The following is a 25,364-nucleotide window of genomic DNA, read 5'->3' as shown; positions in this document are numbered from 1 at the left end:
CCATGTTAGAAATGAGTCTGATATGATACCACTTATGTCGTCTCTCTCTCTCATATATATATATATAAAAACATATTTTATGTGTATGTATTTTATGTAATGTATTTCATACACATTACATATAATTATATATATGCAGAGAACATCTCTACTATCTGGAATAATAGACAAGAAACTTGTCAGTGTTAGAGAGAGGAGAATAGAAATAGGAGACTTCTTTTTCACTTTTGAATTTTGTATCATGTGCATCTGTTACTATTCTAATAAAGGAGAAGGAATCATTTATTTTAAAAATACTTGTTTATTGCATGGTTCTCTCCAGATTTTGTGTCTAGGCTTACTTTTATTTATTATGAAGTACTTCAGCAAAGAAGAGAAACTGGCATTCAAACATGGCCGGCCAATCACTGCCAGGCTAATTGCCCAAGAGCTTCTCTAAGCAAATATTTCTCACCTATTACAAACCCCACATTCATATAGGTGCCAGAAATAATAAATGGGACAAAACAGAAGCCCCTGTGCAAGGGGAAGTCAGTGAGAGGCAAGGAGACCATGCACATCACTAGTATTTCTCTTCGTATGGCAATTTAACATTGCTGTTCTTTGCCTTTATGAATAATGGGGTTAGGTCAGGTTCCTTGTCATCACAAGTCTTAGAAATCATCTAGAAAACATGTATTTTACACACTAATCTCACAACTAGATAACATATTCAGTACTGCAGTGGTAGAATCTTCAGCTTTTCACACCTTATGCAGTTCTTCTACCATCTACTTCTGTTTCTTCATTCTCAGTTCCCAGGAAGGCATAGATCAGGTCCTGCATAAGTGGGCATGTCAAATGTCTGCTCCATTTCATTTGCAACAATGACAATGAAAATCCAGCATGCAATGTGGCTGAGGTGCTGGGAGCCCCAAACAATGTGGGGGAAAAAGCAGAGGGCATTTCACATCCCAGACGGGACAGGTTTCCATTCCTTACTGAGGGTGGAAGTACTAGAGTGGAGGAGAAGGAGCCAAAAAAATTACTCATATGAAAAAAAAAGCCTTGTCAGCCAGGCGCAGTGGTTCACGCCTGTAATCCCAGCACTTTGGGATGCTGAGGTGGGCGGATCACTTGAGATCAGGAGTTCAAGAGCAGCCTGGCCAACATGGTGAAACCCTGTCTCTACTAAAAATAGAAAAATTAGCCGGGCGCAGTGGCAGGCGCCTGTAACCCCAGTTACTCGGGAGGCTGAGGCAGGAGAATCACTCGAACTCGGGAGGCAGAGGTTGCAGTGAGCCGAGATTGCACCACTGCATTCCAGCCTGGGCAAAAGAGTGAGACTCTGTCTCAAAAGAAAAAAAAAGAAAGAAAAAGAAAAGGAAAAAAAGCCTTGTCTACTGCTTATCGTGATTCTCATTTATCTATGGTTATGTTTTAAAAATTATTTCCTACAGAAATTCTTTCAGCCCTTCCCCATTTTTGAGGGGCGGAGGTGCACATAGTGAAAGATTCGGGTCATCTCAGAGGACACAGGTTCAGAAGCATCTCACTGTTGCAGTGATCCAAACCCAAGTATGTCATTTCTTCCTCAAAATCCCATTTGCTGCTCTTGCTTGGCAGTGAATATTGCTGATGAGGATGAGAGGCATAGGTGAAGAGAAAGGGGTCTTCCTGAGGTGAATGGTATGCAGGGGACTGGACGTAGCTGTTAAAATCCACATGTACTTTCTCTTCATAAAGATTCCCCCCTGGATTTGGCCATAATGGGGGACAGCCAGTTTTGGCTGCAGGTGGCTCCAGTGGAATCTGCTGGTAAAAGGGTTCTGAAGAGTTTTGGGAAGGAGAGAAGCTGCAAGGCCAGCTGGTCAGAGGAAAAGGATAATTGGAATAACAGTTGTCATTAAGATGATTTCTCCCCAAAGCAGCATTTTTACTCCACGTCTGCAGATCGCCGTGATCAGAGTAGACTCCGGAGGCAGAAGGAGGAAGCAGGTCTCCACTACTGTAGGTTCTGCTACTGGACAATTTACGCTTTTCATAGAGCTTCGTGGGGTCCACAGTGGAAGTCTGGTCAGTGAGATCTGTGATTCCTCCCAGACCATAACTCTTGGAGAAGGAAAAGCAATCATTTAGTGAGTTCTGCTGAGGAGTGTTAGCTATTAGATGTCCACTGTAACTACCAGGCAGTTGGACGCCTTCCTGGAAAGACCAAGTTAAAGGTAAACTCCCCTGACTTTGTGTTTCACCTGGAAGAGACTGGAAAGGAAAGTGAAATGCTCGTGTTAATAAGTTAAGCAAATCCAAACCACTACCACAGGCATCCACGAGTTACTCTGTACAAATAAGAGCTCCGTCAGATTTTCCTCATTCCTTACACATTAATACTTGACGCAGAAATACATGCAGCAGCTTGACCACAACCACGACACATTGAAAAAGGCAAAGGCTGCCTGTTTCCGTGTTAAAGCTTACTAACCAGTAAGAGCCACATTTCCCTACATTCTGTGGAGACATGAGGGTACTTAGGATGTCTCACACTCAAACACAAATCTGATATCCTAATTGCCTTTTTTTTTTTTTTTTTTTTTTTTTTTTTTGAGATGGAGTCTCGCTCTGTTGCCCAGCCAGGCTGGAGTGCAGTGGTGCGATCTCAGCTCACTGCAACCTCCACCTCCCGGGTTCAAGCGATTCTCATGTCTCAGCCTCCCAATAGCAGGGATTACAGGCGCCTGCTACCACGCCCAGCTAATTTTTGTATTTTCGGTAGAGATGGGGTTTCACCATGTTGGCCAGGCTGGTCTCGAACTCCTGACCTCAAGTGAGCCGCCCGCCTTGGCCTCCCAAAGTGCTGGGATTACAGGCATAAGCCACAGCGCCTGGCCTCTAATTGCCTTTTTGAGAGACTTATAAGGAACTATTCACAAAATATCAAAGTATAACTTCAAAGATTTATATTATACTCAGCACAACTCTCAGGGGTCTCTCGCTCTCATCATTTCCTCCCTTGACTTTTCTGTTTCTTAGTGCTCGTTGGAGTGTGAGAGACCATGGTTGCTGTTGTTTTTTTCTTTTTCCTTTCCTCAAGAGATTTTTCTGTGAATTCATGGGAATTTTGTTGAACCATAAATCAGACCTCTAGAACATGAGTGGTACATTCATTTATTTTTCTAAATGGAAGAAGTATATTATTCTTTAGTTAATTATTTTAAAAAAGGATCTGGTTGAGAATTAAGTTATGCTCTTGTTTAGGTAAAAGTACTTGCTGTTAAGGGGATACTTTTAGGGGGTAGAGAAAAAGGGCTGTGACCAGGTAGATTGGATGAGAGACTGAAATGCCACTTGACTTGTCCCATGGCTGGGAGAAAGGATGAGGAAATAGCCATTTGGGTTTGGGGGGCTCGCATTTCCCTACAACGGACCCACATTACAATTTTTGTTTAAATAAAGTACATTTAGAGCCTCTAGGGATGGACCAGCTCCATCTCTGTTCTCCCAAAAAGACATGTGCAACTTTGAACAGTAGAAAAAGTATGGGAACTACTATAAATATTAAACAGACAAATGCAAGAAAACCTATGCACTGCTGCCCATAAAGCAGTGGACTTCACATCACAGTTTGTCTGTGGGAAAGAGCCTCCACTCCACTATTGCCACCCTAGGACAGCCATCATTTTCGGAAACTGCTTGCTTATTTCATCTTGATAGAATACGCTAAGAAAACGATCTGTTTGGGGATGTATGGAAATTCAGGAGGGCAGGGAGGGGGCGGGCGGTGAAATGCATGAGGTTACTATTTTGTGGAGATCGTTTCAATTGTTTTTGGTTCTTGTCAAATATAAGTTAAGTGCTAATTCAACTTTCTCTTTGTAATTGTAGTAGGGAAGATGATTCTCCAACTACATGGACTTGGTTCAGAGCATGCTACAAAGATGGTAGAAAGTAAGAGTAAAGCCTCAGATTTAATTTCTTTGGCACATGTTTGTTTGCAGATGAGCCTGATAATCCATGATTTCTGGCTTTTCCTGTGTCAGCAAGGGACCCAGGAAATCGCTCCCAGCACAGGCGTGGCAAGGTACTGCATGTGTTGAACATACATAATGAAGGATTACCCTGGTCTCTGTGCCCCCCTTCAGGCTCAAGGAGACGGAGGAAGGTGCTGTATGCACTTTCTTCATGGCTCTTCTTGCCTCCGCTTCCAACTTGGTTTCTGGTTTTGGATGATCATGCTCTCCCTTTGACTGAAATGAGACAAGGAAGTAGAAAAGAAACGATATAACACTAACTAGACTGTGCTTCACTCTGTGTCCTGCCCCCGGAGTGGTGTTGCAGTCTCCTATGGTAACAAGACTGGATGAACCTCTGAAGACGCTCCCAAGCCCACCACGCTCCTGCCTGCCTGCCTCTCACCCACCCAGCAAAGCCATAATCACAGTGCTAAGTAACACTTATTAAATGCTTCCTGTGGTATGTGCCGGACACTAATAAACACCCTGTGCGCCTTATATCTCATTTCGTCTTCAGCACAACCCTTGAGGTACATACTATTATTATCACCCCCAGTTTACAGAACAGGAAACTGAGGCACGGAGTGGTTATGCCAGCTGGGTAACCTCCTCTAGAAGTGAGGGAGATAGGATTCCCCTACCTGGAGCTGGCCAAAGCTGAGAGTCAATAGTTAAACATTCAGGAATTTTCTAGGCTGATTGTTAAAAATGACTGCAGGCTTGAAATCAGCCACCGTGGGAATATTTCCATTGCCCAAGCTGGCAAATGCTACAAATCAGGACATTTTCTTTTTGGAGAGCTGGTTTACCAGCATCCCACTAATTCAAACCCAGGCAGTCTGAGTCAGGGTCCATTCTTCACCCCTGTAGGTGCCACTGCCCCATTAGTACTCTTACACATTCTACAGAAAACTGGGACGTGGAAGAGGAAAGTCACCTGCTCGGGTTTACAGAGCAAGTAAAAAGTCAGAGCTGGTGTTCGAACTCAGATTTGCTGAAGGCTACCAGTGGCATGTGGCATGCTTAGAAGCACTGTGCTAACCTCAATGTGACTAGATTAGCTGCCACTTCTCCTGAGGAGTGGAAGCAGCCAGCTCCCCTTCTAGAGCTCCCCAGCACTTCAAACATCTATTAGAAGTGCAGGGGACAGACAAACTTGCTTTCTCAGAGTGTGAGCCCTCGGGGATGGTGCAGGATCTCATTCACCAGTGTATCTCTAGCCTCTGGTGAAACTCCTCAGTAATGAAACTCTCACGTAACTAACTCAAAAATCCAACCTGGAAAAATATAAAGCGTCCGTCGTGCCTCCAGAAGTTGGTGACCGGGAAGCCCCCGTGACCTCGGCAAGGGATGAGCTTCAGAGGCCCATCACAGTTGGGACAGCGTTTCCCTACAAAAGAGCAGAGGAAAATGACTACACCTGGCTGAACCATGTCGGCTGACTCCTGGGCAGCCTTGAAGATTTTAGCCCCGACTGCAGGATGGTAGAGGATAAATCTGGGCACAGTCTCATGAGCTCCCATCCACTAGATATTACCCCTGACCCTCGGAAGCCTGGCCCCCAAAATGGCCCAGATGGGTCTCACACATACATAGGGGAAGTGGTTGCCTACCAAGTAGGATATTTCACAGGTCAGGGAGGAGCTCTTCTGAGCAGAAAATCCCTCCCTACTTATTTAGTGATATTTGAAATTTTGACCAGGCACAGTGGCTCACACTCGTAACCCCAGCACTTTGGGAGGCCAAGGCAGGCGGATCCACTTGAGGCCAGAAGCTCAAGACTAGCCTGGCCAATATGGTGAAATCCCGTCTCTATTAAAAATACAAAAATTAGCCGGCCGTGGTGGTGCACAACTGTAGTCCCAGTTACTCAGGAGGTTGAGGCAAGAGAATCACTTGAATCTGGGAGGTGGAGGTGGCAGTGAGCTGAGATCGCGCCACTGCACTCCAGCCTGGGTGACAGAGCGAGACTCTGTCTCAAAAAATAAAAAAGAGAAGTTCTTTCAACTCACAATTAGAACTAAGGGTCAAGGGGCCAAGCTACATGGGAGAGTGAATGCAGCTACTACATTTTCACAGAGGTGTAAATGACTGATGCCAGGTCCTGATCTAAGAGCAAGTTTGGAAGACAAACTACTGGGAAAAATATAAGGTAACTTGAGGTTTGAAGTGGGCGAGGTACAGGGCACGCTGAATGTATCTATTTCATAATCCAGTGAACGTGTCTAAGAAAATGAACAAATATCTCAGCACGTGATTATGATGTGAACCTAAATGAATGGAATTGAGTCTAACCTTTCACAGCTGCCATTCCACATTAATGCACACATTGAGATCACTTAGGGACCCACAAGAGGTCCAGTGGCAAGTCCAATAAACTACTTTCTTCTAAATTTTACATGGGTCATTGACAAATTAACATTAACCCCTTCAGTGATACATTTTTCATTTTATTTTTGGATGGAGTCTGTCACCCAGGCTGGAGTGCAAGTGGTGCAACCTTGGCTCACTGCAACCTCTGCCTTCTGGGTTCGAGCGATTCTCCTGCCTCGGCCTCCCGAGTAGCTGGGATTACAGGTGCACACCACCACACCCGGCAAATTTGTGTGTGTGTGTGTTTAGCAGAGATGGGGTTCCGCCTTGTTGGCCAGGCTGGTCTCGAACTCCTGACCTCAGGTGATCTGCCTACCTTGGCCTCCCAAAGTGCTAGGATTGCAGGCGTGAGCCACCGCGCCCAGCCATTTTCCCTTTTTTTTTTTGGAGACAGGATCTCACTCTGCTGCTCGGCCTGGAGTGCAGTGGCTCCATTATGGTTCACTGCAGCCTTGACTTTCCAGGCTCAAGCAATCCTTATGCTTCAGCCTCCAGAGTAGCTGTGACCACAGGCATGTGCAACCACACCCGACTAATTTTTAAATTTTTTTTGTATGGGTTGGGGTCTCCTTATGTTGCCCCGGCTGGTCTGGAACACCTGGGCTCAATTTATCCTCTCATCTTGGCCTCCCAAAGTGCTGAGATTACAGGTGTGAGCCACCACGCCTGCCATCTACCCTTTAACAGGAGACTTCAGTCCACTGCCTTAACCAAAGGGGGCATTTTTGATGGTAGGTGCTCTGGGTATGGCAGATACAGGGGGTCCTTGCTGGAGCACAAGGGGTCTGGTTGGTTCCCCTCCATATGCTCCGTATCAGAACAGCCTTGGCTGCCACTACACTCCAGGGTGAGCGTTGTGCCCTTGGGCGGTGCTGGGACATAGTGACCCATCCGGTAGGGGCGTCTGAGGGATGCCAGCTTTTCTGCTGCTGCCACCAAGCTCTACTCACGCTGCTGCTTCTGCCGGGCCTTGTCACAGATGGCAGGTCTCAGGTAGATCTTGCGTCCCTCCTCTGCGAGGCAGTCGCGGCCGCACACCACCACACCCAGGCAGGACTTCTTGAGGATGCGGGAGTTGTGGTTGTTGGTGTTGCGCATGGCCCAGCTGCTCAGGTGCCGCTGTGCATTCTTGTCCTCCGAGCTGTAGATGTGTTTGGCATAGGAATCTGGCCACTCCTGGAACCAGTCAGTCTTTTTCACGTTCTGATAGAAACACAAAAGATACGACTATAGTTTAAGCTAGAAAACACAGCTGTCACCCACTGTGGAGGGAGTAGATGGGAAGGATGTTTTGGCACTCAGGAGCTGGGCAAGAGACCTTTGGCAAAAGCCTCCCTACATTTAATTCTGACAGTGGGATCAGGGAGCCCAGCACAACATGGCAACTGAGTGCTATGTCTGTCAGGCATTCAGCCGCTGGATCAAAATAAATGGTAGCCCCTGTGAGTTCCATCTGATTGACGCTTCCCTAGCCCTCAGTGACACAAGTAATGACCATTTCTCAGTACGAATTTTTGAAGGTTAAGTAATGCTATGCTCTGACACAATAACAGTGGAAAACAGGGCCCTGTGTGGTGGGGTGTGCCTGTAGTCCTAGCAACTCAGGAGGCTGAGGTGGGAGGATGACTTGAGGCCAGGGGTTCAAGACCAGCATGGGCAATGTAGCAAGACCCCTTCTCTAAAAACTCAAAATAAACTGTGGAAAACATTGTGGTGGGATAGTGAGATAATGTCTCGTACCACGCTGTGGTTACCTTGCTGGGAGTCACACAGGTTTATGCAATATCACCAGAGATAAGCAGTGGGAGGGAGGAAAAGCCCTGGTTCAGAGAGATCAAAGAGCCACTTTTCCCCCAGAGATTTTCTTCCTTTATCTTTAACCCTACACTCATGTGCCTCAAACATGATGGAGAGTAAGAAAGAGCTTGTTTTGACTGAAAGCGTCTCTGTTATTGCCCGGGATTGGCGCTATGCCCTGTGTATGAACATTTGACTAAACTCTCCTTTAAAACATCAGAGACAAGGAGAGTTGTCATTCAATGGACAAAGTTTCCATTTGCAAGATGAAAAGGTTCTAGAGCTCCTTTGCACAACAGTGTACATATAATTACCATGACTATACTATGCACTTAAACATGGTTAGGATGGTAAGTTTTAAGTTGTGTTTTTGACCAAAATAAAATAATAATTTAAGAAAGGCCAAGGACACAGGACACTCAGTCCTTATAGCACACATTGTTTTGCTCTCTGTCCCTCTGTTTCTTCATCTGTAATATAGGGATGAGACCTGCCTGCCTGAAGAGTTGTTCTGAAGATTAAATACGATTTTATATATATTAAATACTTAGCACAGCACCTAGCATGCTGTAAGCTCTAAATAATTGTTAGTCACTGATGCTGTGGCTCATATTCCTAGGCCCTACATTGGTGCACAGATGCTGCATTTGACAGACCCTCCCTTGTTCTTAGAATGAGAATCAGTAAGCAGTGTCAGCAGTCAAACTTAGGCTGTGTCCATGCCCTATGGCTTTCAGAGACTTAGCATGGTGTAAGAACATTTTTCATCTAGAAGGTTCTAGAAGGTCAAAATAGAAGATTCTAGAAGGTCCAGAAGAAGAGACTAGGTTGCTTCTTCTTTGCTTTCCCAACCAGAAAGCATAGCCCACAATATAAAAGAAGACAAATTTTAGAAGAAAAAAGTAAAAGTGTCAGGATTGATGGGCATTTATTGAGTTAGAATTCAAATTTAGAACGTGCCAAAGAACTTTGTAACTTGAGACTCTGGGCAAGTAACTTTGTCTTTAAAGCCTGTTTTGCTCTTCTCTAAAACTGGAACATTGATTAAACCTGCCTCACAAAAGTGCTGTGAAGAGCAGATGTGTTGTAAACTATAGATTCCATATAATGATACTTGTTGAATGGAATGTCACAGGGCCTGAGGTGGTCTGAGGAAATATAAATGAGAGGTTTTAGGTACATGCAGGGTAGTACTATTTGGTGGTTAAGAGCTGCAGTGAGCAAACTAGGACCCATAGGCCAAATCCTGCCCATTGCCTGTTTTTGTAAATAAAGTTTTATAGAAACTGATCTATGTTCATTCACTTAAGTGTTGCCTATGGATGTTTTTACACCACCACAGCAGAGACTCTATGGCCCACAAAGACTGCAATATTTACTATCTGACGCTTCACAAAGAGTCTGAGATTCCTGGCTGCAAGCTTGGACTCTGGAGGTACACTGTCTTTCTGGGTATGAGTCTTAAGCAAGTTATTTTCTCCTCAGTGCCTCTGTTTCCAGCTCTGTAAAATGGGGTAACATGAGTCCCCAGAGGGAGGTTTTGAGGACTTACTGAATTAACATACACGATACACTTAAAACAGTGCCTCGCATGCAGCAGGTTCCTCCTCAATATTAACTGTTATTCTATCAGATCTGGAACTGCCCTCAGCCAGTCAATGCAGTTTTAAGAGTCACTGGCTTTCGGGAGAGAGAAGACCCAGTAGAGGTCACTTCATGCTTTAAACCTTGCCAAGCCGAATGCAAGATAAGAGTCCAAGTCCCGGCTGGGCAAGGTGGCTCATGCTTGTAATCCTAGCACTTTGGGAGGCTGAGATGGGTGGATCACCTGAGATCAGGAGTTCAAGACCAGCCTGCCCAACATGGTGAAACCCCATCTCTACTAAAAATACAAAAAATTATCCAGGTGTGGTGGTGGGCGCCGGTAATCCCTGCTTCTTGGGAGTCCAAGGCAGGAGAATCACTTGAATCTGGGAGGTGTAGGTTGCAGCAAGCCAAGATCGTGCCATTGCACTCCAGCCTGGGCAACAAGAGTGAAACTCTGTCTCAATAAAAAATAATAATAATAAAAGAGTCCAAGTCCCTATAAAATAAAAGCTTAATTAGTACACCTCTTGTTCCACAAACTTCCTTCTCACGGCATGACAGTGGCTGGCCCTTTGTGTGCTGTGCTGTAACTACTGCGGTTTGGGAGGGGGAAGGGTATAAATACTAGGAGGGTTACATCTGGAGAAGTTCCCTGTGGTCCTTTAGGTAGTTGCAGCAGAGATTCCCAGATGGCCAGGCCAGAATGCTGGTTGGACCATTTGCTTTCCCAGACTGTCCCTTCTCCTCCCCAGTTCCCTAGTAATTTTGGGCTTGCTGAGACTCAATGCCCGGGGTGAGAGAAGCTCCCCAGGCAGCATGCCTCCTGCTCTCTCCACCCACCTTATCTTCCCTTCCTTCCTTCCTTTTTCTGACCCAAAGCTGCAAACAATGCTCTCTTGTTTTCTGTCACAGAAATACCATAGAAAGCATAATAGAGTATCTTACCTTTTGAAATAATAATGTAGGTTAAAACATTAAAATGTGTACTTTTGGCCAGGAATAGTGGCTCACACCTGTAATCCCAGCACTTTGGGAGGCCAAGGCTGGATAATCTCTTGAGCCCAGGAGTTCAAGACCAGCCTGGGCAACACAGTGAGACTGTCTCCCCTAAAAATAGATTTTTTTTCTGAGTGTACTTTCCTCTAATATTGAACTGTAAAAAACTACTGGTGCACTTGAATTATTCCAACATAAAGCACAGTTGTCAGGATAGCAGAGATGAGGGCAAGGTAGACTTAGAGGAAAGCTGAGATTTTCATGCTTTAAAGGTAAGTGGCCTCTTTAGGTTGGTCAGAGCCATAGACCTCAAGAACCAGAAGGAGTGGAATGTATTTGTGAGAACATCTCAGATGTTCTGATTAAAGCAAAGACTCCTTGCTTGTAGAGGAAGAATTGGTCTCTACCATCCTTTAAGCTTTTTTCTGATAGTCCCTCCACTGGTATGTTAGTTTTCCTGTTCTATTAATAATGCAGTAATAGCCAGGTGCAGTGACTCGCCCCTGTAATCCCAGCACTTTGGGAGGCCAAGGTGGGTGGATCACTTGAAGCCAGAAGTTTGAGACCAGACTGGCCAACGTGGTGAAACCCCATCTCTATGAAAAATACAAAAATTAGCCAGGCATGGTGGCGCATGCCTGTAATCCCAGCTACTCAGGAGGTTGAGGCAAAAGAATTGCTTGAACCTGGGAGGCAGAGATTGCAGTGAGCCAAGATCATGCCACTGCACTCCAGCCTGGGTGACGAGTTCTTTGTCTAAAAAAAAAAAAAAAAAAAAAAAAAAAAAAAAGCAGTAATAATTTAGACAATGTATGGACTGAGAACATTACTAGGAGTAAATGTACTCACATCAAGCTAGTCTCTGGGCCATTTATTCATGCCTGGTCTTTGACCTGGACGTTTAGTGGGGTCTTTGATGTCTTTTTACACTGAAATTAAGAGAAAACCCAGCTCTCAATAATGCAAAGGAACTCAAGTGTCAGACGGATGATTGTGATTTCTGAAACCTGTTTAAACCAAGGCCTCAGAGAGGTAAAATTTAATAAGAAACAATAATCATTTCTTCATGTTTAGCAAATCCCCACAAAATACTTTCTTCTTTTTAGATCCTTTGTTTGTTTTAATTTCTAACTTTTCATGAGTAACTCTTTGTTTTTCCTCTTAGTTAAGAAGTTTATAATTGAAAGGGAATATTTCTAAGGTTTCCAACAGGTAGACTTAACTAATTTATATTTTATAATCTCCTGGGTAACATCATTGGGGGCTTAACTGATATTTTGATGACTTCTGGGTACAATTTTTTACTAACGTGTTTAATCCTCTAACTCAATCAAAATCTTTGTAGCTCTATGCACTCCTAGAACACCCTTCATCCTCACCTCATTCTAATTTGTTCAACTACTTGAAGTTTTAAGAGGGTACCTGAAGAAATTAAGTATTGTTATATAAAACTAATAAAGTAAAATACAAATTCTGAAATAAAGTATCAAAAATATCTACATTATCATACGATCATATTATGAAATTGATTTTCATTTGGAATATAGTCTGCACTTGTATAAAGCAATTACCTTCCAGATTTTCATTAATTATATAGCTTATTCATTACTTATAAATAAATGTTTCCAAGTAGAACAGGAATAGCAAACAAACATACTTTAAAGCAAATTATATAGAGGTACAAAAATCAGATATTATGGAAAACAGAAAAAAAATCTTCAACCAACGTTTTGATTTACACACAACTTTTCAAGAACTTATCTCTTCTGGGCCAACTGGAAATAAAACTTGAAGTGTTACCAAGCAAAGAAATTCAATTCAACAAAATGCTTCTGTGTTTGTTCAAGAATTACTCCTTAGGGCAGGCATGGTGGGGAATGTCTACCCAGTAGGCTAAGGCAGAAGGTTGCTTGAGCTCAGGAGTTCAAGACCAGCTTAGGCAAGATAGTAAGACCCCCATCTCAAAAAAAAAAAAAAAAAAATTACTGATTACTCTTTAGACTAATCCTGGTATTTCTTAGTCAAGAAATCAAAACTCAGGACAGGCCAGGTGCAGTGGTTCAGGCCTGTAATCCCAGCACTTTGGGAGGCTGAGGTGGGCGGATCACAAGGTCAGGAGACCAAGAGCATCCTGGCTAACACGGTGAAACCCCGTCTCTACTAAAAATACAAAAAATTAGCCAGGCATGGTGGCGGGCACCTGTAGTCCCAGCTACTCAGGAGGCTGAGGCAGGAGAATCGCTTGAACCCAGGAGGCAGAGGTTGCAGTGAGCTGGGATCACACCACTGCACTCCAGCCTGGGCGACAGAGCGAGACTCCGTCTGAAAAAAAAAAAAAAAGACTCAGGACAAAGTTCCTTATTTACTCTGAAAACACTAAACTATGCCAAGTTACCCCAGCTTTCTTTTTTTTTTTTTTTTTTTTTGAGACGGAGTCTCACTGTGTCTCCCAGGCTGGAGTGCAGTGGCGTGATCTCGGCTCACTGCAAGCTCCGCCTCCCGGGTTCACGCCATTCTCCCGCCTCAGCCTCCCAAGTAGCTGAGACTACAGGCGCCCGCCACCACGGCCAGCTAGTATTTTTTTGTATTTTTAGTAGAGACGGGGTTTCACCATGTTAGCCAGGATGGTCTTGATCTCCTGACCTCGTGATCCACCCGCCTCGGCCTCCCAAAATGCTGGGATTACAGGCTTGAGCCACCGCGCCCGGCCGTTACCCCAGCTTTCAAACTCTGTCTGTATTCTCTTTTCGCTTCCCTTTTCCACTCCACCCAGCTAAGCAAGGGACCTGCTGCAGGGTACCAGCAGATGCAGTAATGCTCCTATCTGCATCACACCAGAAGCACAAAGTGGCAGAAGAATTCTGGTCCAAATTGCAGAGGCCCCAGTGATCATGGGAGCCCATATAGGTAGAGCTGTCTCAGGGAAGTTCAAATGACACTTGAGGTCAAGGACAGAGACAAAGGAAATTTGTCTATCAAAAATACAAAAATTAGCCAGGCATGGTGGCACATGCCTGTAATCCCAGCTACTCAGGAGGTTGAGGCAAAAGAATTGCTTGAACCTGGGAGGCAGAGATTGCAGTGAGCCAAGATCATGCCACTGCACTGCATGCCACAAAGGAAGTTTGTCTCTGCAAAAGAGAAGCCCAAAATTGTAAACAAACATGAATATCTGAGCTCTCTCTGTGAATCCATGTGTCCACATGTAATCAGAACAAGCCAGTTGTAGTACTCAGATTTAGCTGGCTAAAATCATAGTCCAGGAATGAACTAATCAGAACTGTGGCCCCTTTGCAGTTGACTTTACTATTCTATACTAGAGAATGTTCTCTCTACAAAAAAAAAAAAAAAAAAAGTACTTAAACCTTATAATTTTGTGAGTTAATGGCTTGGGGTGGCTTTGGCCATGGGTTTAATCTGCAAACTGCTCAGTGTGTAGGAACAAAATGATCCAGGGTGTTTGTTGGCTGTAGTGCTATTGGCACAATCTGAACTGAGAGAAACTGGCTGGTATTTGAAACACAGTGGGTGCTCTCCTCTCACTAGTGAAATGGGTACTATTTAAGAGAAAAAGGAACTGAATTTCTTCCCAATTTTCAACCAGAAGAAAATAATTCGTAGAGATTCAAAGTTCTCTAAAGTATTACAATCAGTACTAATAAGAGTGTGACACTCTCCAGGACCATGTAATCCACATTTTAAATCAAGACTAAATCAACACCAGACATTTGCTGCTTGGATCAAGCAAACCTTAAAGCAATTAGATTTGAACTTTCTAGGTGCAAATGTAATTTAAGGGGAATAGGAAGGGAAAGCAAATTGGCTTGAAATAAAGACAGTTTTATCAATAATGGTTTAAGCTGGCTGGGCACAGTGGCTCATGCCTGTAATCCCAGCACTTCAGGAGGCTGAGGCAGGCAGATCACTTGAGGCCAGGAGCTCGAGACCAGTCTGGCCAACATGGTAAAACCCCATCTCTACTAAAAAAATACATATATATAAAAATTAGCCAGGCGTGGTGGTGTGCGCCTGTAGCCCCAGCTACATGGTAGGCTGAGGCACGAGAATTGCTTGAACCCGGGAGACAGATAGGTTGCAGTGTGCCAAGATCATACCACTCCACACACCAGCCCAGGCAAAAGAGAGACTCTTGTCTCCAAGAAAAAAAAAAAAAAAAAAAAAAAAATTTAAGTCAAGTGCCTGCATTTCTGGGCTGGTTTCCCACAGGTTATATTGAAGAGAAATGGAATCAAAATGGAGGAATGGCCAGAAAAAAGTGAAATGAGGATTTGTAAAGACACACACAACATAAAGGAGGCAACACACAGGAAACAAATACAAGAGAGGAAAGATTTACTAAGGACAAGTGAAGCTGGAAGAATTGAGGACTTTCTAAGCCCTAGGATCTGATCTTGACATTTTCCAGCCCAAGATTAACGGCTTTCTACTACCTGTAAAACAACAGAGTCCTCTTAGGATGGCCTGCTTCCAAACCACCAGTAGTCCCCAAAATCTTCATGCTGAACACTTGTGCACAACTCTCTAAAATGTGAACATTTGAGTCTTCAGACCCTGGTTCCCTACAAGGACCTTGAAAGTCAACGCCCCTGCCAGGATGGTTATATGGAAATGGCTTGTGTAGTATCAAGCAGAGAGTAATGCAACTCATTACATTATGTTTCCTTCCTGTTGTCCAGGCCAGCATGTTTCCTAAATTCAGACTGTTGCTGAATTCAGACTGTTGTTGCAGTTAATGACATAAGTAATAGATGATTGATTTAATTTTTTTTTTCTCTAACCTTACACAAACTCTTCTGGCCTTGTTCCCCATGCCAGGGTCATGTTGAATTAAACACTCCTTCTTTCAAACTCCTCTAGCATTTCTCTACAAGGCATTGATTCTCTATTTAAGCAGTAATCTTGTTCCACTAGCCCAGAAGATCATGAGCATTTCCAAGGAAGTTAACGTAGCTTAATGGCCCCAGTATCCCTGAGCCTACTGCAGTGTCTCCCACATTTCAGTTTCTCAAAAACGTCTGATATCTTAGTGAGGATATTACTGCTCACTGTTGTCAAAATTAACCCATAAACCTTGATGTATCTGAACTATTTAAAGACACATGGAGTTTCTCAGATCAGAAGATGCAACTGGTAATCATTTTGAAACTTGAAGGGCCAGGCGCGGTGGCTCACGCCTGTAATCCCAGCACATTGGGAGGCCGAGGTGGGTGGATCAGGAGGTCAGGAGACTGAGACCATCCTGGCTAACATGGTGAAACCCTGTCTCTACTAAAAATACAAAAAATTAGCCTGGCGTGGTGTCAGGCGCCTGTAGTCCCAGCTACTTGTGAGGCTGAGGCAGGAGAATGGCCTGAACCCGGGAGGTGGAGCTTGCAGGGAGCCTAGACAGCGCCACTGCACTCTAGCCTGGGCAACAGAATGAGACTCCATCTGAAACAAAGAAAGGAAGAAAGAGAAGGAAGGAAGGAAGGAAGGAAGGAAGGAAGGAAGGAAGGAAGGAAGGAAGGAAGGAAGGAAGGAAAAGAAACTTGAAACTTGAAGCATGTGAAAGGATAAACAGAAAAGGAATTCTCCTACGTGTTTTATAACTAATAATTCTGGCAAGAATATAAAATTATGAAATATAAATTATAAATGATTTGGATCGATGGGGCAGAGAGTGCAATTAGAAAAATTTATAATCATAATAAGCCATTACATTTGATCCTTTAAACCACATTTGTTAAATGCCAAATATGTAGTCTGGGGAACATCAACTCCTGAAGGGCTTCAGGAAAAACATTTCCTGGTCAAAAATAAGTTGGGTTTACACTGCCTAACACAGCCTCCTTGGGAGACCCACCAATGCACAGGATGGTGAGAAAGACTCCATGCCTGCAGTCAAGAAATCTGGTTAACCTTGTTGAACCTCGTATTGCTCTTTTTCTTTCTTCACAGTACCTATTAAAATTCCATGTAACTTGTACTCTACAGAATATATTTAGGGAACAGTATTCTAAACATCTTAGAGACTGAGGCAGGATATGTGGAGAATTACTATTTTCATTCTACAGGAGGTAGCTAAGACTTAAGAAAATCAATTTCTCCAGTCTCACACAGATTCTAAACAATGGAGCCACTTATTAACGAATTCCATATTCAACATTTGTTGTTTCATACACGTCAGGCACTGTGCTAGGCACAAGGCTGACATTTCTAGAATTCTAGACTATTAGAACTAATAGGTACATACCAGACCATTTGGCGCAACCCCCTCATTTTCAGAGAGGAAAGGAAGTTTCAGAAAAGGTAAACAACTCAAGGCTCTACAAAAAAAAAAAAAAAAAAAGGAGGTGGAGCTAGAAATTCAAATCTAGGGCATTTGTCTCCAAGTCCTGTACTTTTCATAGTATACCCCTCTGTCTCCAGATATGCTCACACAATATAAAATCTAATGCCTGGAAATCTTTCCAAGAGCTCAAGTGTTTCTTGGTCCTATGATAAAGCTAGCATAAACCCAGATGAGGCTGGTATTCTCTCTACTCAGAAAATACTAAGGAATATTTGCATTTTTAATCATTTCCCTGACATATTTAACAAATTGGAAGACACTTAGCTATTTCCATGAGCAATCTTAGTACTTTTTAATGAACTATAAATACATTTCTAAAACCAAATGTGCAGTTTTTGCTATAAATTTCTCAGTTTAATGTCCTAGGTAGCTGCAAATACTTTCATTTTTGGAAATTCACGTTGGAACATGAACTTTTATGAGCCTCAGGTTTCCCTATAGGAAAGAGGTCTTCATCTCTTTTTTATGGATCTGATGAGGAATTGTGTCCCAGAAAAAAATGCCTGTTAAGACACAGTGTCACCCACCATTTCATGGGGTTCTCAAACTCACTAAAACTCTTGCTATAGAATGTGACACTGTAAAGTCTTCTACGTATCTGTTTACTTCAACTCTTGATTTCATGTCTGTCCAACTTCTATTTGGGTGTTGCAATCATGAAGTTAGAAATAGGTGAAAATATGGGTCCTGGAGCCAAGAGCAATTAAGGTTTACTTTAAAGTATCTCCACAACAGTGACAATAATTGTAATACTAATTAAGAGCAACAACAAACACAAATCCCTAAAATAGATATTTGCATATGATTCAACTGTGGTTTCTAGAACCATGGATGGAAAGTGGGGCACACTTTTGTTCTCCAGATCTGTCCCAAGACCTACCAAGAGAGGATATAGATGTGGGGTCGGGGGTGGTGGGAGGGGTAGAGGGGGTGAGGTTGGAAGTTAAGAAAAAGCATAAAGAGAAACAAAAGGAAGTCTTCGTTAGAAATTCTGGATCAGTTACAAAGATAGGGGAATCTCTATTCCCTCTCCTCTGCTTCTGATAACTCAGATTCCTTATCACCCAGAATCAGGCAGATGGGACTGACTTTTTCATGACTTGGTACTGGTCTAGTCACCTTTTCAAACAAGTTCTAGTGAAAATATCTTAAATGTTAATAAAGGAAGCCAAGGAAGTAAACAATGATACATATGGAAAATCAGTATTAAACAAGTAATGTGTGCCTATAATTCCAGCTACTTGAGAAGCTGAGACAGAAGGGTTGTTCGAGGCCAGTAGTTTGAGACCAACCTGGGCAGCATTGTGAAACCCTCCTCTCAAAAAACATTTTTTTTTTCAATTAGCCAGGAGTGATGGCACATGCCTGTGGTCTCAGCTTCTCAGGAGGCTGACGCAGGAGGATCACTTGAGCCCAGGAGATTGAAACTGCAGTGAGCTATGATGGTACCACTGCATTCCAGCCCGGGAGACCAGGCAAATCCCATCTTAAAAAAAAAAAAAAGTCAGTTGCCAAATAAAATGTGAAATGAAGTCTCTCTATTTTCAGTGCATGTATGGTATTTACAAAATAGGAGGAGAAGAGGCCAGGCTGTTTACGCCTGTAATCCCAGCACTTTGGGAGGCAGAAGCGAGTGGATTGCTTGAGCCCAGGAGCTCGGGACCAGCCTGGGCAACACAGCGAAGCCCTGTCTCTACATACACACACACACAAATACAAAAATTAGCCGGGCGCGGTGGCTCAAGCCTGTAATCCCAGCACTTTGGGAGGCCGAGACGGGCGGATCACGAGGTCAGGAGATCGAGACCATCCTGGCTAACACGGTGAAACTCCGTCTCTACTAAAAAATACAAAAAACTAGCCGGGCGAGGTGGCGGGCGCCTGTAGTCCCAGCTACTCGGGAGGCTGAGGCAGGAGAATGGCGTAGACCCGGGAGGCGGAGCTTGCAGTGAGCTGAGATCCGGCCACTGCACTCCAGCCTGGGCAACAGAGCGAGACTCCGTCTCCAAAAAAAAAAAAATTAGCTTGGTGTGCCTGTTGTCCCAGATAGGCAGGGGGATCACTTGAGCCCAGGAGTTCAAGACCAGCCTGGGCAACACGGCAAAACCCCATCTCTACAAAAAATACAAAAATTAGCCAGGTGTGTTGGCATGTGCCTATGGTCCCAGCTACTTGGGAGGTTGAGGTGGGACAATCACTTGAACTCAGGAGGCTGAGGCTGTAGTGAGCTGAGATCGCATTACTGCACTCCAACCTAGTTCACAGAGCCAGACCCTGCCTCAAAAAAAAAAAAAAAAAAGAAAAAGTGGAGAAAGAAAAGAAAAGGAAAGAAAGGAAGGAAGGAAGGAAGGAAGGAAGGAAAGAAGGAAGGAAGAAAAGAAAGAAAGAGAAAGAAAAGAAAGAAAGAAAGAAAGAAAGAAAGAAAGAAAGAAAGAAAGAAAGAAAGAAAGAGCGAAAGAAAGAAAGAAAGGAAGGAAGGAAGGAAGGAAGACAAGAAGGCAAGGCAAGGCGAAGGAAAGAGAAGAAAGAAAGAAGAGGAAAAAGACAAAAGGAAGAAGAGCATGCTGTATTCCACAAGAGAACAATATCATCTGGATTCCAGCACATTCCAGTTAGACATGAATCTGAGTTAAAACTATCACTACAGCAAATAAGGTTGTATGAGGACTTGCGCATAAAAAAGAGTCAATTTATGGCCAAATAAATTATCATGGGTTTTATCATACCATCTAGCCAGAGCGAGGGCAACCTGAGTCAAGCCAACTTTTAAAGACAATGGAAGTAGAAATTTCTTTGCATCAGTCTCTAAGTGTGGGAGTCTGGTAAGTAAAGACCCACTCCAATCATAGGTCTTGCCGTCTCTTCTTAAAATCCCTCAGTCAGCTGTCCAGCTGAAGCTCTGGGGGAGAGGAATTTACCCAGCGAACCCTCACCAATTGCCTTCCAGGTCTCCGCATGTTAATAGTCAAGACTTCATAGCCCAACGTTGAAGGCAGATTTTTATAGCAAGTACGTACCTGTGGCAGCTTCACATCATTAATATCCCAGCTTAATATCTCTTTGTCTTCAGAATCAAAGTCATCAGGTTCCATGATAAGGTCAGGCCAGCCAAGGTTTTCACCTATTCGACTCCCCCTCAGAAGTGCTTGAGAATTTTGTTCTCAAAGGTTCTTGATATAGCTGGATTGGCCCACTCAAGCACCTTAGACCAGGAGATTGTTTTCTAGGGCTAAAAAATAAATTATATTAGTATTGGCCATTAAAGAGATTTAAAAAAATCAGTGCTCCTCTGCCAGAAAAACCTGTTTCACTGACATTTTTGCAAGTACCAACATACTAATAAAAAGCAAAACATAGGAGCCATTAGTGATTTTACTTAAAAGTTGGCCATCGGGAATTACAAGCATGTGATCATTGCTTTCACCCTTGGGTTTGGGCTTACTTTCTCATTGCAAGATCCTTAGCAGAGTAGTGAAGGCCTTAGCAGAGACAGTTGTCATCTGTAAACAATGGCTAGGACCTTTTCCTGCTAGGGCAGGAGGATACTAGCTTGGAGTTGTTTCCACAGAAATGCCTTCATAAATTAGCTAATGTGTGGTTGAAGCTGCAAGAGGGGAACATCACATTGAATTTATCTAGAAAAAATATACATACATATATATATATATATATATATATATATATTTTTTTTTTTTTTTTTGAGACAGAATCTCACTTATTCACCCAGACTGGAGTGTGATGGTGCGATCTCGGCTCACTGCAACCTCCGCCTCATGGGTTCAAGCAACTCTCCTGCCTCATCCTCCCCAGTAGCTGGGATTACAGGCATGTGCCACCACACACAGCTGATTTTTGTATTTTTAGTAGAGACGGGGTTTCACCCTCTTGGCCAGCCTGATCTCGAACTCCTGACCTCAAGTGATCCACCCACCTCAGCCTCCCAAAGTGTCGGGATTACAGGCGTGAGCCCCCGCACATGGCCAGAAAAAAATATATTTGAAAATCCAAATCACCATAAAGATTAGTTTTGGTCCCTGCAATAAATCCTGTGTGCACTATATATCTTCAAATATTATCAACTAATATGCTTATATCTGATTCATCTGAAACAGGGTTACTTAACCTTGGCACTACTGACATTTTGGACCAGATAATTCTTTGCTGTTGGGAGATTTTGCATGTTGTAAACTGTTTGGCAGCATCCCTGTTCTCTACCCATTAGGTGCTAGCAACTTGTAATCCCAACACTTTGGGAGGCCAAGACAGATGGATCACTTAAGTCTAGGAGTTCAAGACCAGCCTGGGAAACATGGAGAAACCCTGTTTGTATAAGAAGTACAAAACACTAGCTGGGCGTGGTGTTGCGTGCCTGTAGTCCCAGTTACTTTGGGAGGCTGAGGCGGGAGGATTACCTGAGCCCAGGAGGTTGAGGCTGCAGTGAGTCAAGATTGTGTCACTGCAAGCCAGCCTGGGTGACAGAGTGAGACCTTGTCTCAAAAAATAAGTAAATAAATGAACGAATAAGTAAAAGTTTGTTCAAATGGCATTTCTTCCCTCACGAGAAATACTGCTCTAATTTCTAACTATAATTGGCTAAAGGAGATTTACAAAGAAAAAAAAAGAAAAAAGAAAGAAAATTTGAAATGTTCTACCCTGAGGAAAAAAATGAATAATTTTGCAGATGAAAGGTACTTGTTAGTAGGCTATGAAGTGAAACATGTTCACATGTGTAACATTTCATTTATTGGTACTCTTATAAAACAAAAGACATAATGATGTTATGTAGAGCTATTTAATAGGGAACTCAAACTGCAAGGCAGATTAATAGCCTAAGCTTTGGCAAGATCCATGAACTCTGTTCTTTAGTTTTTATTGTTTTCGTTTCTGTTTTACTTTTTGAAATGGAGTCTCATTCTTATCACCCAGGCTGGAGTACAGTGACACGATCTCAGCTTACTGCAGCCTCCACCTCCGGGGTTCCAGCGATTCTCTTACCTCCGCCTCCCCAGCAGCTGGGATTACAGGCGCGCACCATCACACCCAGCTAATTTTTGTATTTTTAGTAGAGACAGGGTTTCACCATGTCGAAAAGGCTGATCTTGAACTCCTTTCCTCAGGTGATCCACCCGTCTCTGTCTCCCAAAGTGCTGGGATTACAGGCATGAGCCACCGTGCCTGGCCTGTTCTTTAGTTATTTAGTGTTATATGATCCTAGTACTTGTCAATCACTGAACTCTACCAAGGGAAAGTGTATGTATATAGAAGACTGTTGACCTGAACATAAGAATGAAGTCCTTTTTTTTTTTTCTTTTACGTGTGTGCTCTAGATGTCCAGAGAAATTTCTCTAGTAACAAACTATAGAAATGATCCTTGAAAGTACAGTCTTTATAAATGAAATTCTTGACCATTAAATGACAAGCTAATCAGAGTCTCTTCCTTTCTGTTCCACATACCCGTACTGAGCTACAACCTAGTGGTTGCAGAGCATGAAGTTTCTGTTCCCCAACTGAATGTTGATTTTCAAGACTAAATCCTCATGGATTTTAAGTAAAATTCTATGTTTAGGAAACAAACATTGTGTTACTGAAGAAATATTGCCGCAAACTGATTCTAATTCAAAGGACTTAAATAACAGGTATAGAAGAAGCAGATATCAAGCAGCAGTTCCATGTACTTACCCCGAACAGTAACGATATCGTCTCTGATGCTGCAAATTTTGTTATAACTAATTAGAATAGATCTACTTTTTAAAAACCTTGGGAAATAAGATTCATATTTTCAAAAATCAAAAACATTGCTATAAAGCCTAGGCAATATAGACATAACTCTTTTGTTTTTAAATTAAGGGAAGAATAATACAGAAAATTTCATTACAGAACAACTATGTTATTTTTTAGATTTTCTCCCGATATTAACATTTGCTAAGCGAATGAGCATTAATTTAATATTTCCCTAAAAGTTAAGAACAAAACATAGGAAAGAAGAAAAAACCATTTTACAGCCGTTAAGTAAACTCTGTTTTCCTCTTCTAGGACTGAAAAACTACACTTGTCAAGACTACTTTTTTAAAAGCGACTTGCGCAAACTATATTCAATTTTCATCATTTCTACAGAAAAATGAACTAGAACAAATGAAACCCTGTAGGAATGGAGTGGTCGTTGCCGCATCCCTTACATTTGCCTCTCCACGGGATTTCTGGCTTCCTTACCTTCTAACTTCTTACGGAGAAGCAGACAGAACTGTGTCGTGAAAATCTTACTGCTGGTTCAAGTCCCAGCAGGCTCTGGTCATTTTCTGAGCAGACGCTGTTCCCTACTCCAGGTCAGGGTACACTATGCTAATGAGTTCTGGCAATGGTCCAATCAAAATCTAGATGCTCTAGGCTCTGGATAGGTAAGAGCAGCCTGGGAGTCACTTAACCAGCCTGATTCTTCTCAGAATGCCAGCAATGTGATGAATATTCTATGATGTATCTCTGAACTTCCCCCTCCCTTTATGTTATGAGGACATTCGAACTAAAATGGACGTTGAAAAGAACCTCATGAGGAAGTACAGAGTTTTTCTTCTTGTGATGTTACAGGTTGGGCCCCAGGCAGACGATTCACAGTAGGTCCTAATTCTCCCACTGTTTACGCGGCAGGTCATAGTTCTCTCTCGTGTGTGCAAGAGAGAGAAGACAGACAGAGAGAGAGAGAGATTATGGTGAGGAAATTTACTGGTATAGACAGTGGACAGCCAACATCCTCTCTACCAGAAATACTGAAATGCTATCTTAACCCTAGCAATAATGTCCCACTACTTCTGAGTGTTCTAATCCCCTAAAAATACACAATTCTTGGTCGGCGTGGTGACTCACGCCTGTAATCCTAGCACTTTGGGAGACTGATGTCGGCGGATCATGAGATTAGGAGATCAATACTAGCCTGGCCAAGATGGTGAAACCCCGTCTCTACTAGAAATACAAAAATTAGCCGGGTGTGGTGGCACACGCCTGTAATCCCAGCTACCTGGGGGACTGAGGCAGGGAACTGCTTGTACCCGGGAAGCGGAGGTTGCAGTGAGCTGAGATCGCGTCACTGCACTCCAGCCTGGATGACAGAGTAAGGCTCCATCTCAAAAAACAAACAAACAAACAAAAAAACAAACAAAAAAACCCCAATTCTTTCTTTTAGAGACACCCTCAGTGCTATTCTTCCTTTCAGTGACATCCGCAGTACAGCCTAAATCAGTTCAGTTCATCTGTTTTGTTCTAGGTAGTCTGCTAGGCCTTGGCAACACAAGAGAGAATGAAAGCCATTAAGAAGTTCATTCTAGTAGAAAAGATGAACAAAGCTACTAAATAAGGCCATTTAAAATTGATGCATAGAATAGAAGTAATATAAATGAGAAGGCTATTAAGCTGGAGGGAGGAGAACCAGAGAAAACCACCAAAATGATGCTCGATGAGCCTTTTGAAGGACAAATAGATATTTATCAAGGCACGAAGGACTGGAAGAGGGTGTTTAGGGGAGTGACAATATCTTGGACAACATGACGAGGGATCAGTACCTGTCAGGAAGGTCCAGACTCTCAAGGATGAGGATTAGGAGGCAGAGATGAGAAGACCAGAAGGCAAAAGGCTTGGAACGCCTCATAGTTGCATTCAGCGGCCCCTAATAGAGTTCCCATTTGTCTTTCAGTTCATGAACAAATTCCTTTCCTGCCTGAAGTTTAAGACCCTGCTTCATTTTTTTTTTTTTTTCAAATGGATTTTCGATCTTGTTGCCTAGGCTGGAGTGCAATTGCGCTATCTTGGCTTACTACAACCTCTGCCTCCTGAGTTCAGGTGATTCTCCTGCCTCAGCTTCCCGAGTAGCTGGGATTACAGGCATGCACCACCAAGTTCAGCTAATTTTGTATTTTTAGTAGAGATAGGGTTTCTCCATGTTGGTCAGGCTGGTCTTGAACTCCTAACCTCAGGTGATCCACCCGCCTCAGCCTCCCAAAGTGCTGGGATTACAGGAGTTAGCCACCACGCCTGGCCAACCCTGCTTGATCTTATTGTACTTTATCTGGCCAGTCTTGGTCTCCTTTCTGTAATCCCTTTGTTGGTCAGGAGGACATTTCTCCATCCCTCAGATACATTGTATGAGGACAAAGCCTAAAATTATGCCAGCTGGTGAAAAAGGATGTCTACAGGGTCTAGCACCAGAATCACAAAGCAGAGTAAAGAGTGGATTTAGTGTCAACAGGCAATAAATCCTTACGAGAGCTCCTTATGAGAGCTTC

At 43.1% G+C, this 25,364-nt stretch overlaps 1 protein-coding gene and 1 pseudogene across 2 annotated transcripts; both read right to left on the bottom strand.

Moving 5' to 3' along the window:
• Positions 1-281: 281 nt before the first annotated feature.
• Positions 282-23,443, bottom strand: LOC105490848 (glial cells missing transcription factor 1). 2 transcript variants are annotated; one of them, XM_011756804.2, is made up of 6 exons: positions 23,305-23,443; positions 20,112-20,323; positions 7,313-7,565; positions 5,267-5,379; positions 4,095-4,223; positions 282-2,241 (listed from the first exon to the last, which is right to left on the bottom strand). In XM_011756804.2, the coding sequence occupies exons 2-6, from the start codon at positions 20,184-20,186 to the stop codon at positions 1,501-1,503; spliced, it is 1,311 nt and encodes a 436-aa protein (XP_011755106.1). In that variant the 5' UTR covers positions 20,187-20,323; positions 23,305-23,443; the 3' UTR covers positions 282-1,500. The 2 variants fall into 2 exon arrangements, with proteins under 2 accessions (XP_011755106.1, XP_011755108.1); XM_011756806.2 differs by lacking the exon at positions 23,305-23,443 and adding an exon at positions 11,592-11,671 and having other exon boundaries at positions 288-2,241; positions 20,112-20,177.
• Positions 22,376-22,481, bottom strand: LOC112428230 (small nucleolar RNA U3; annotated as a pseudogene).
• Positions 23,444-25,364: the final 1,921 nt, after the last annotated feature.

This window comes from Macaca nemestrina, chromosome 5, assembly GCF_043159975.1.
Source record: "Macaca nemestrina isolate mMacNem1 chromosome 5, mMacNem.hap1, whole genome shotgun sequence".
NCBI lineage: Eukaryota > Metazoa > Chordata > Mammalia > Primates > Cercopithecidae > Macaca > Macaca nemestrina.
Note: the sequence above shows the minus strand (reverse complement) of the source record. Positions and strands in the feature narration are given on the sequence as shown.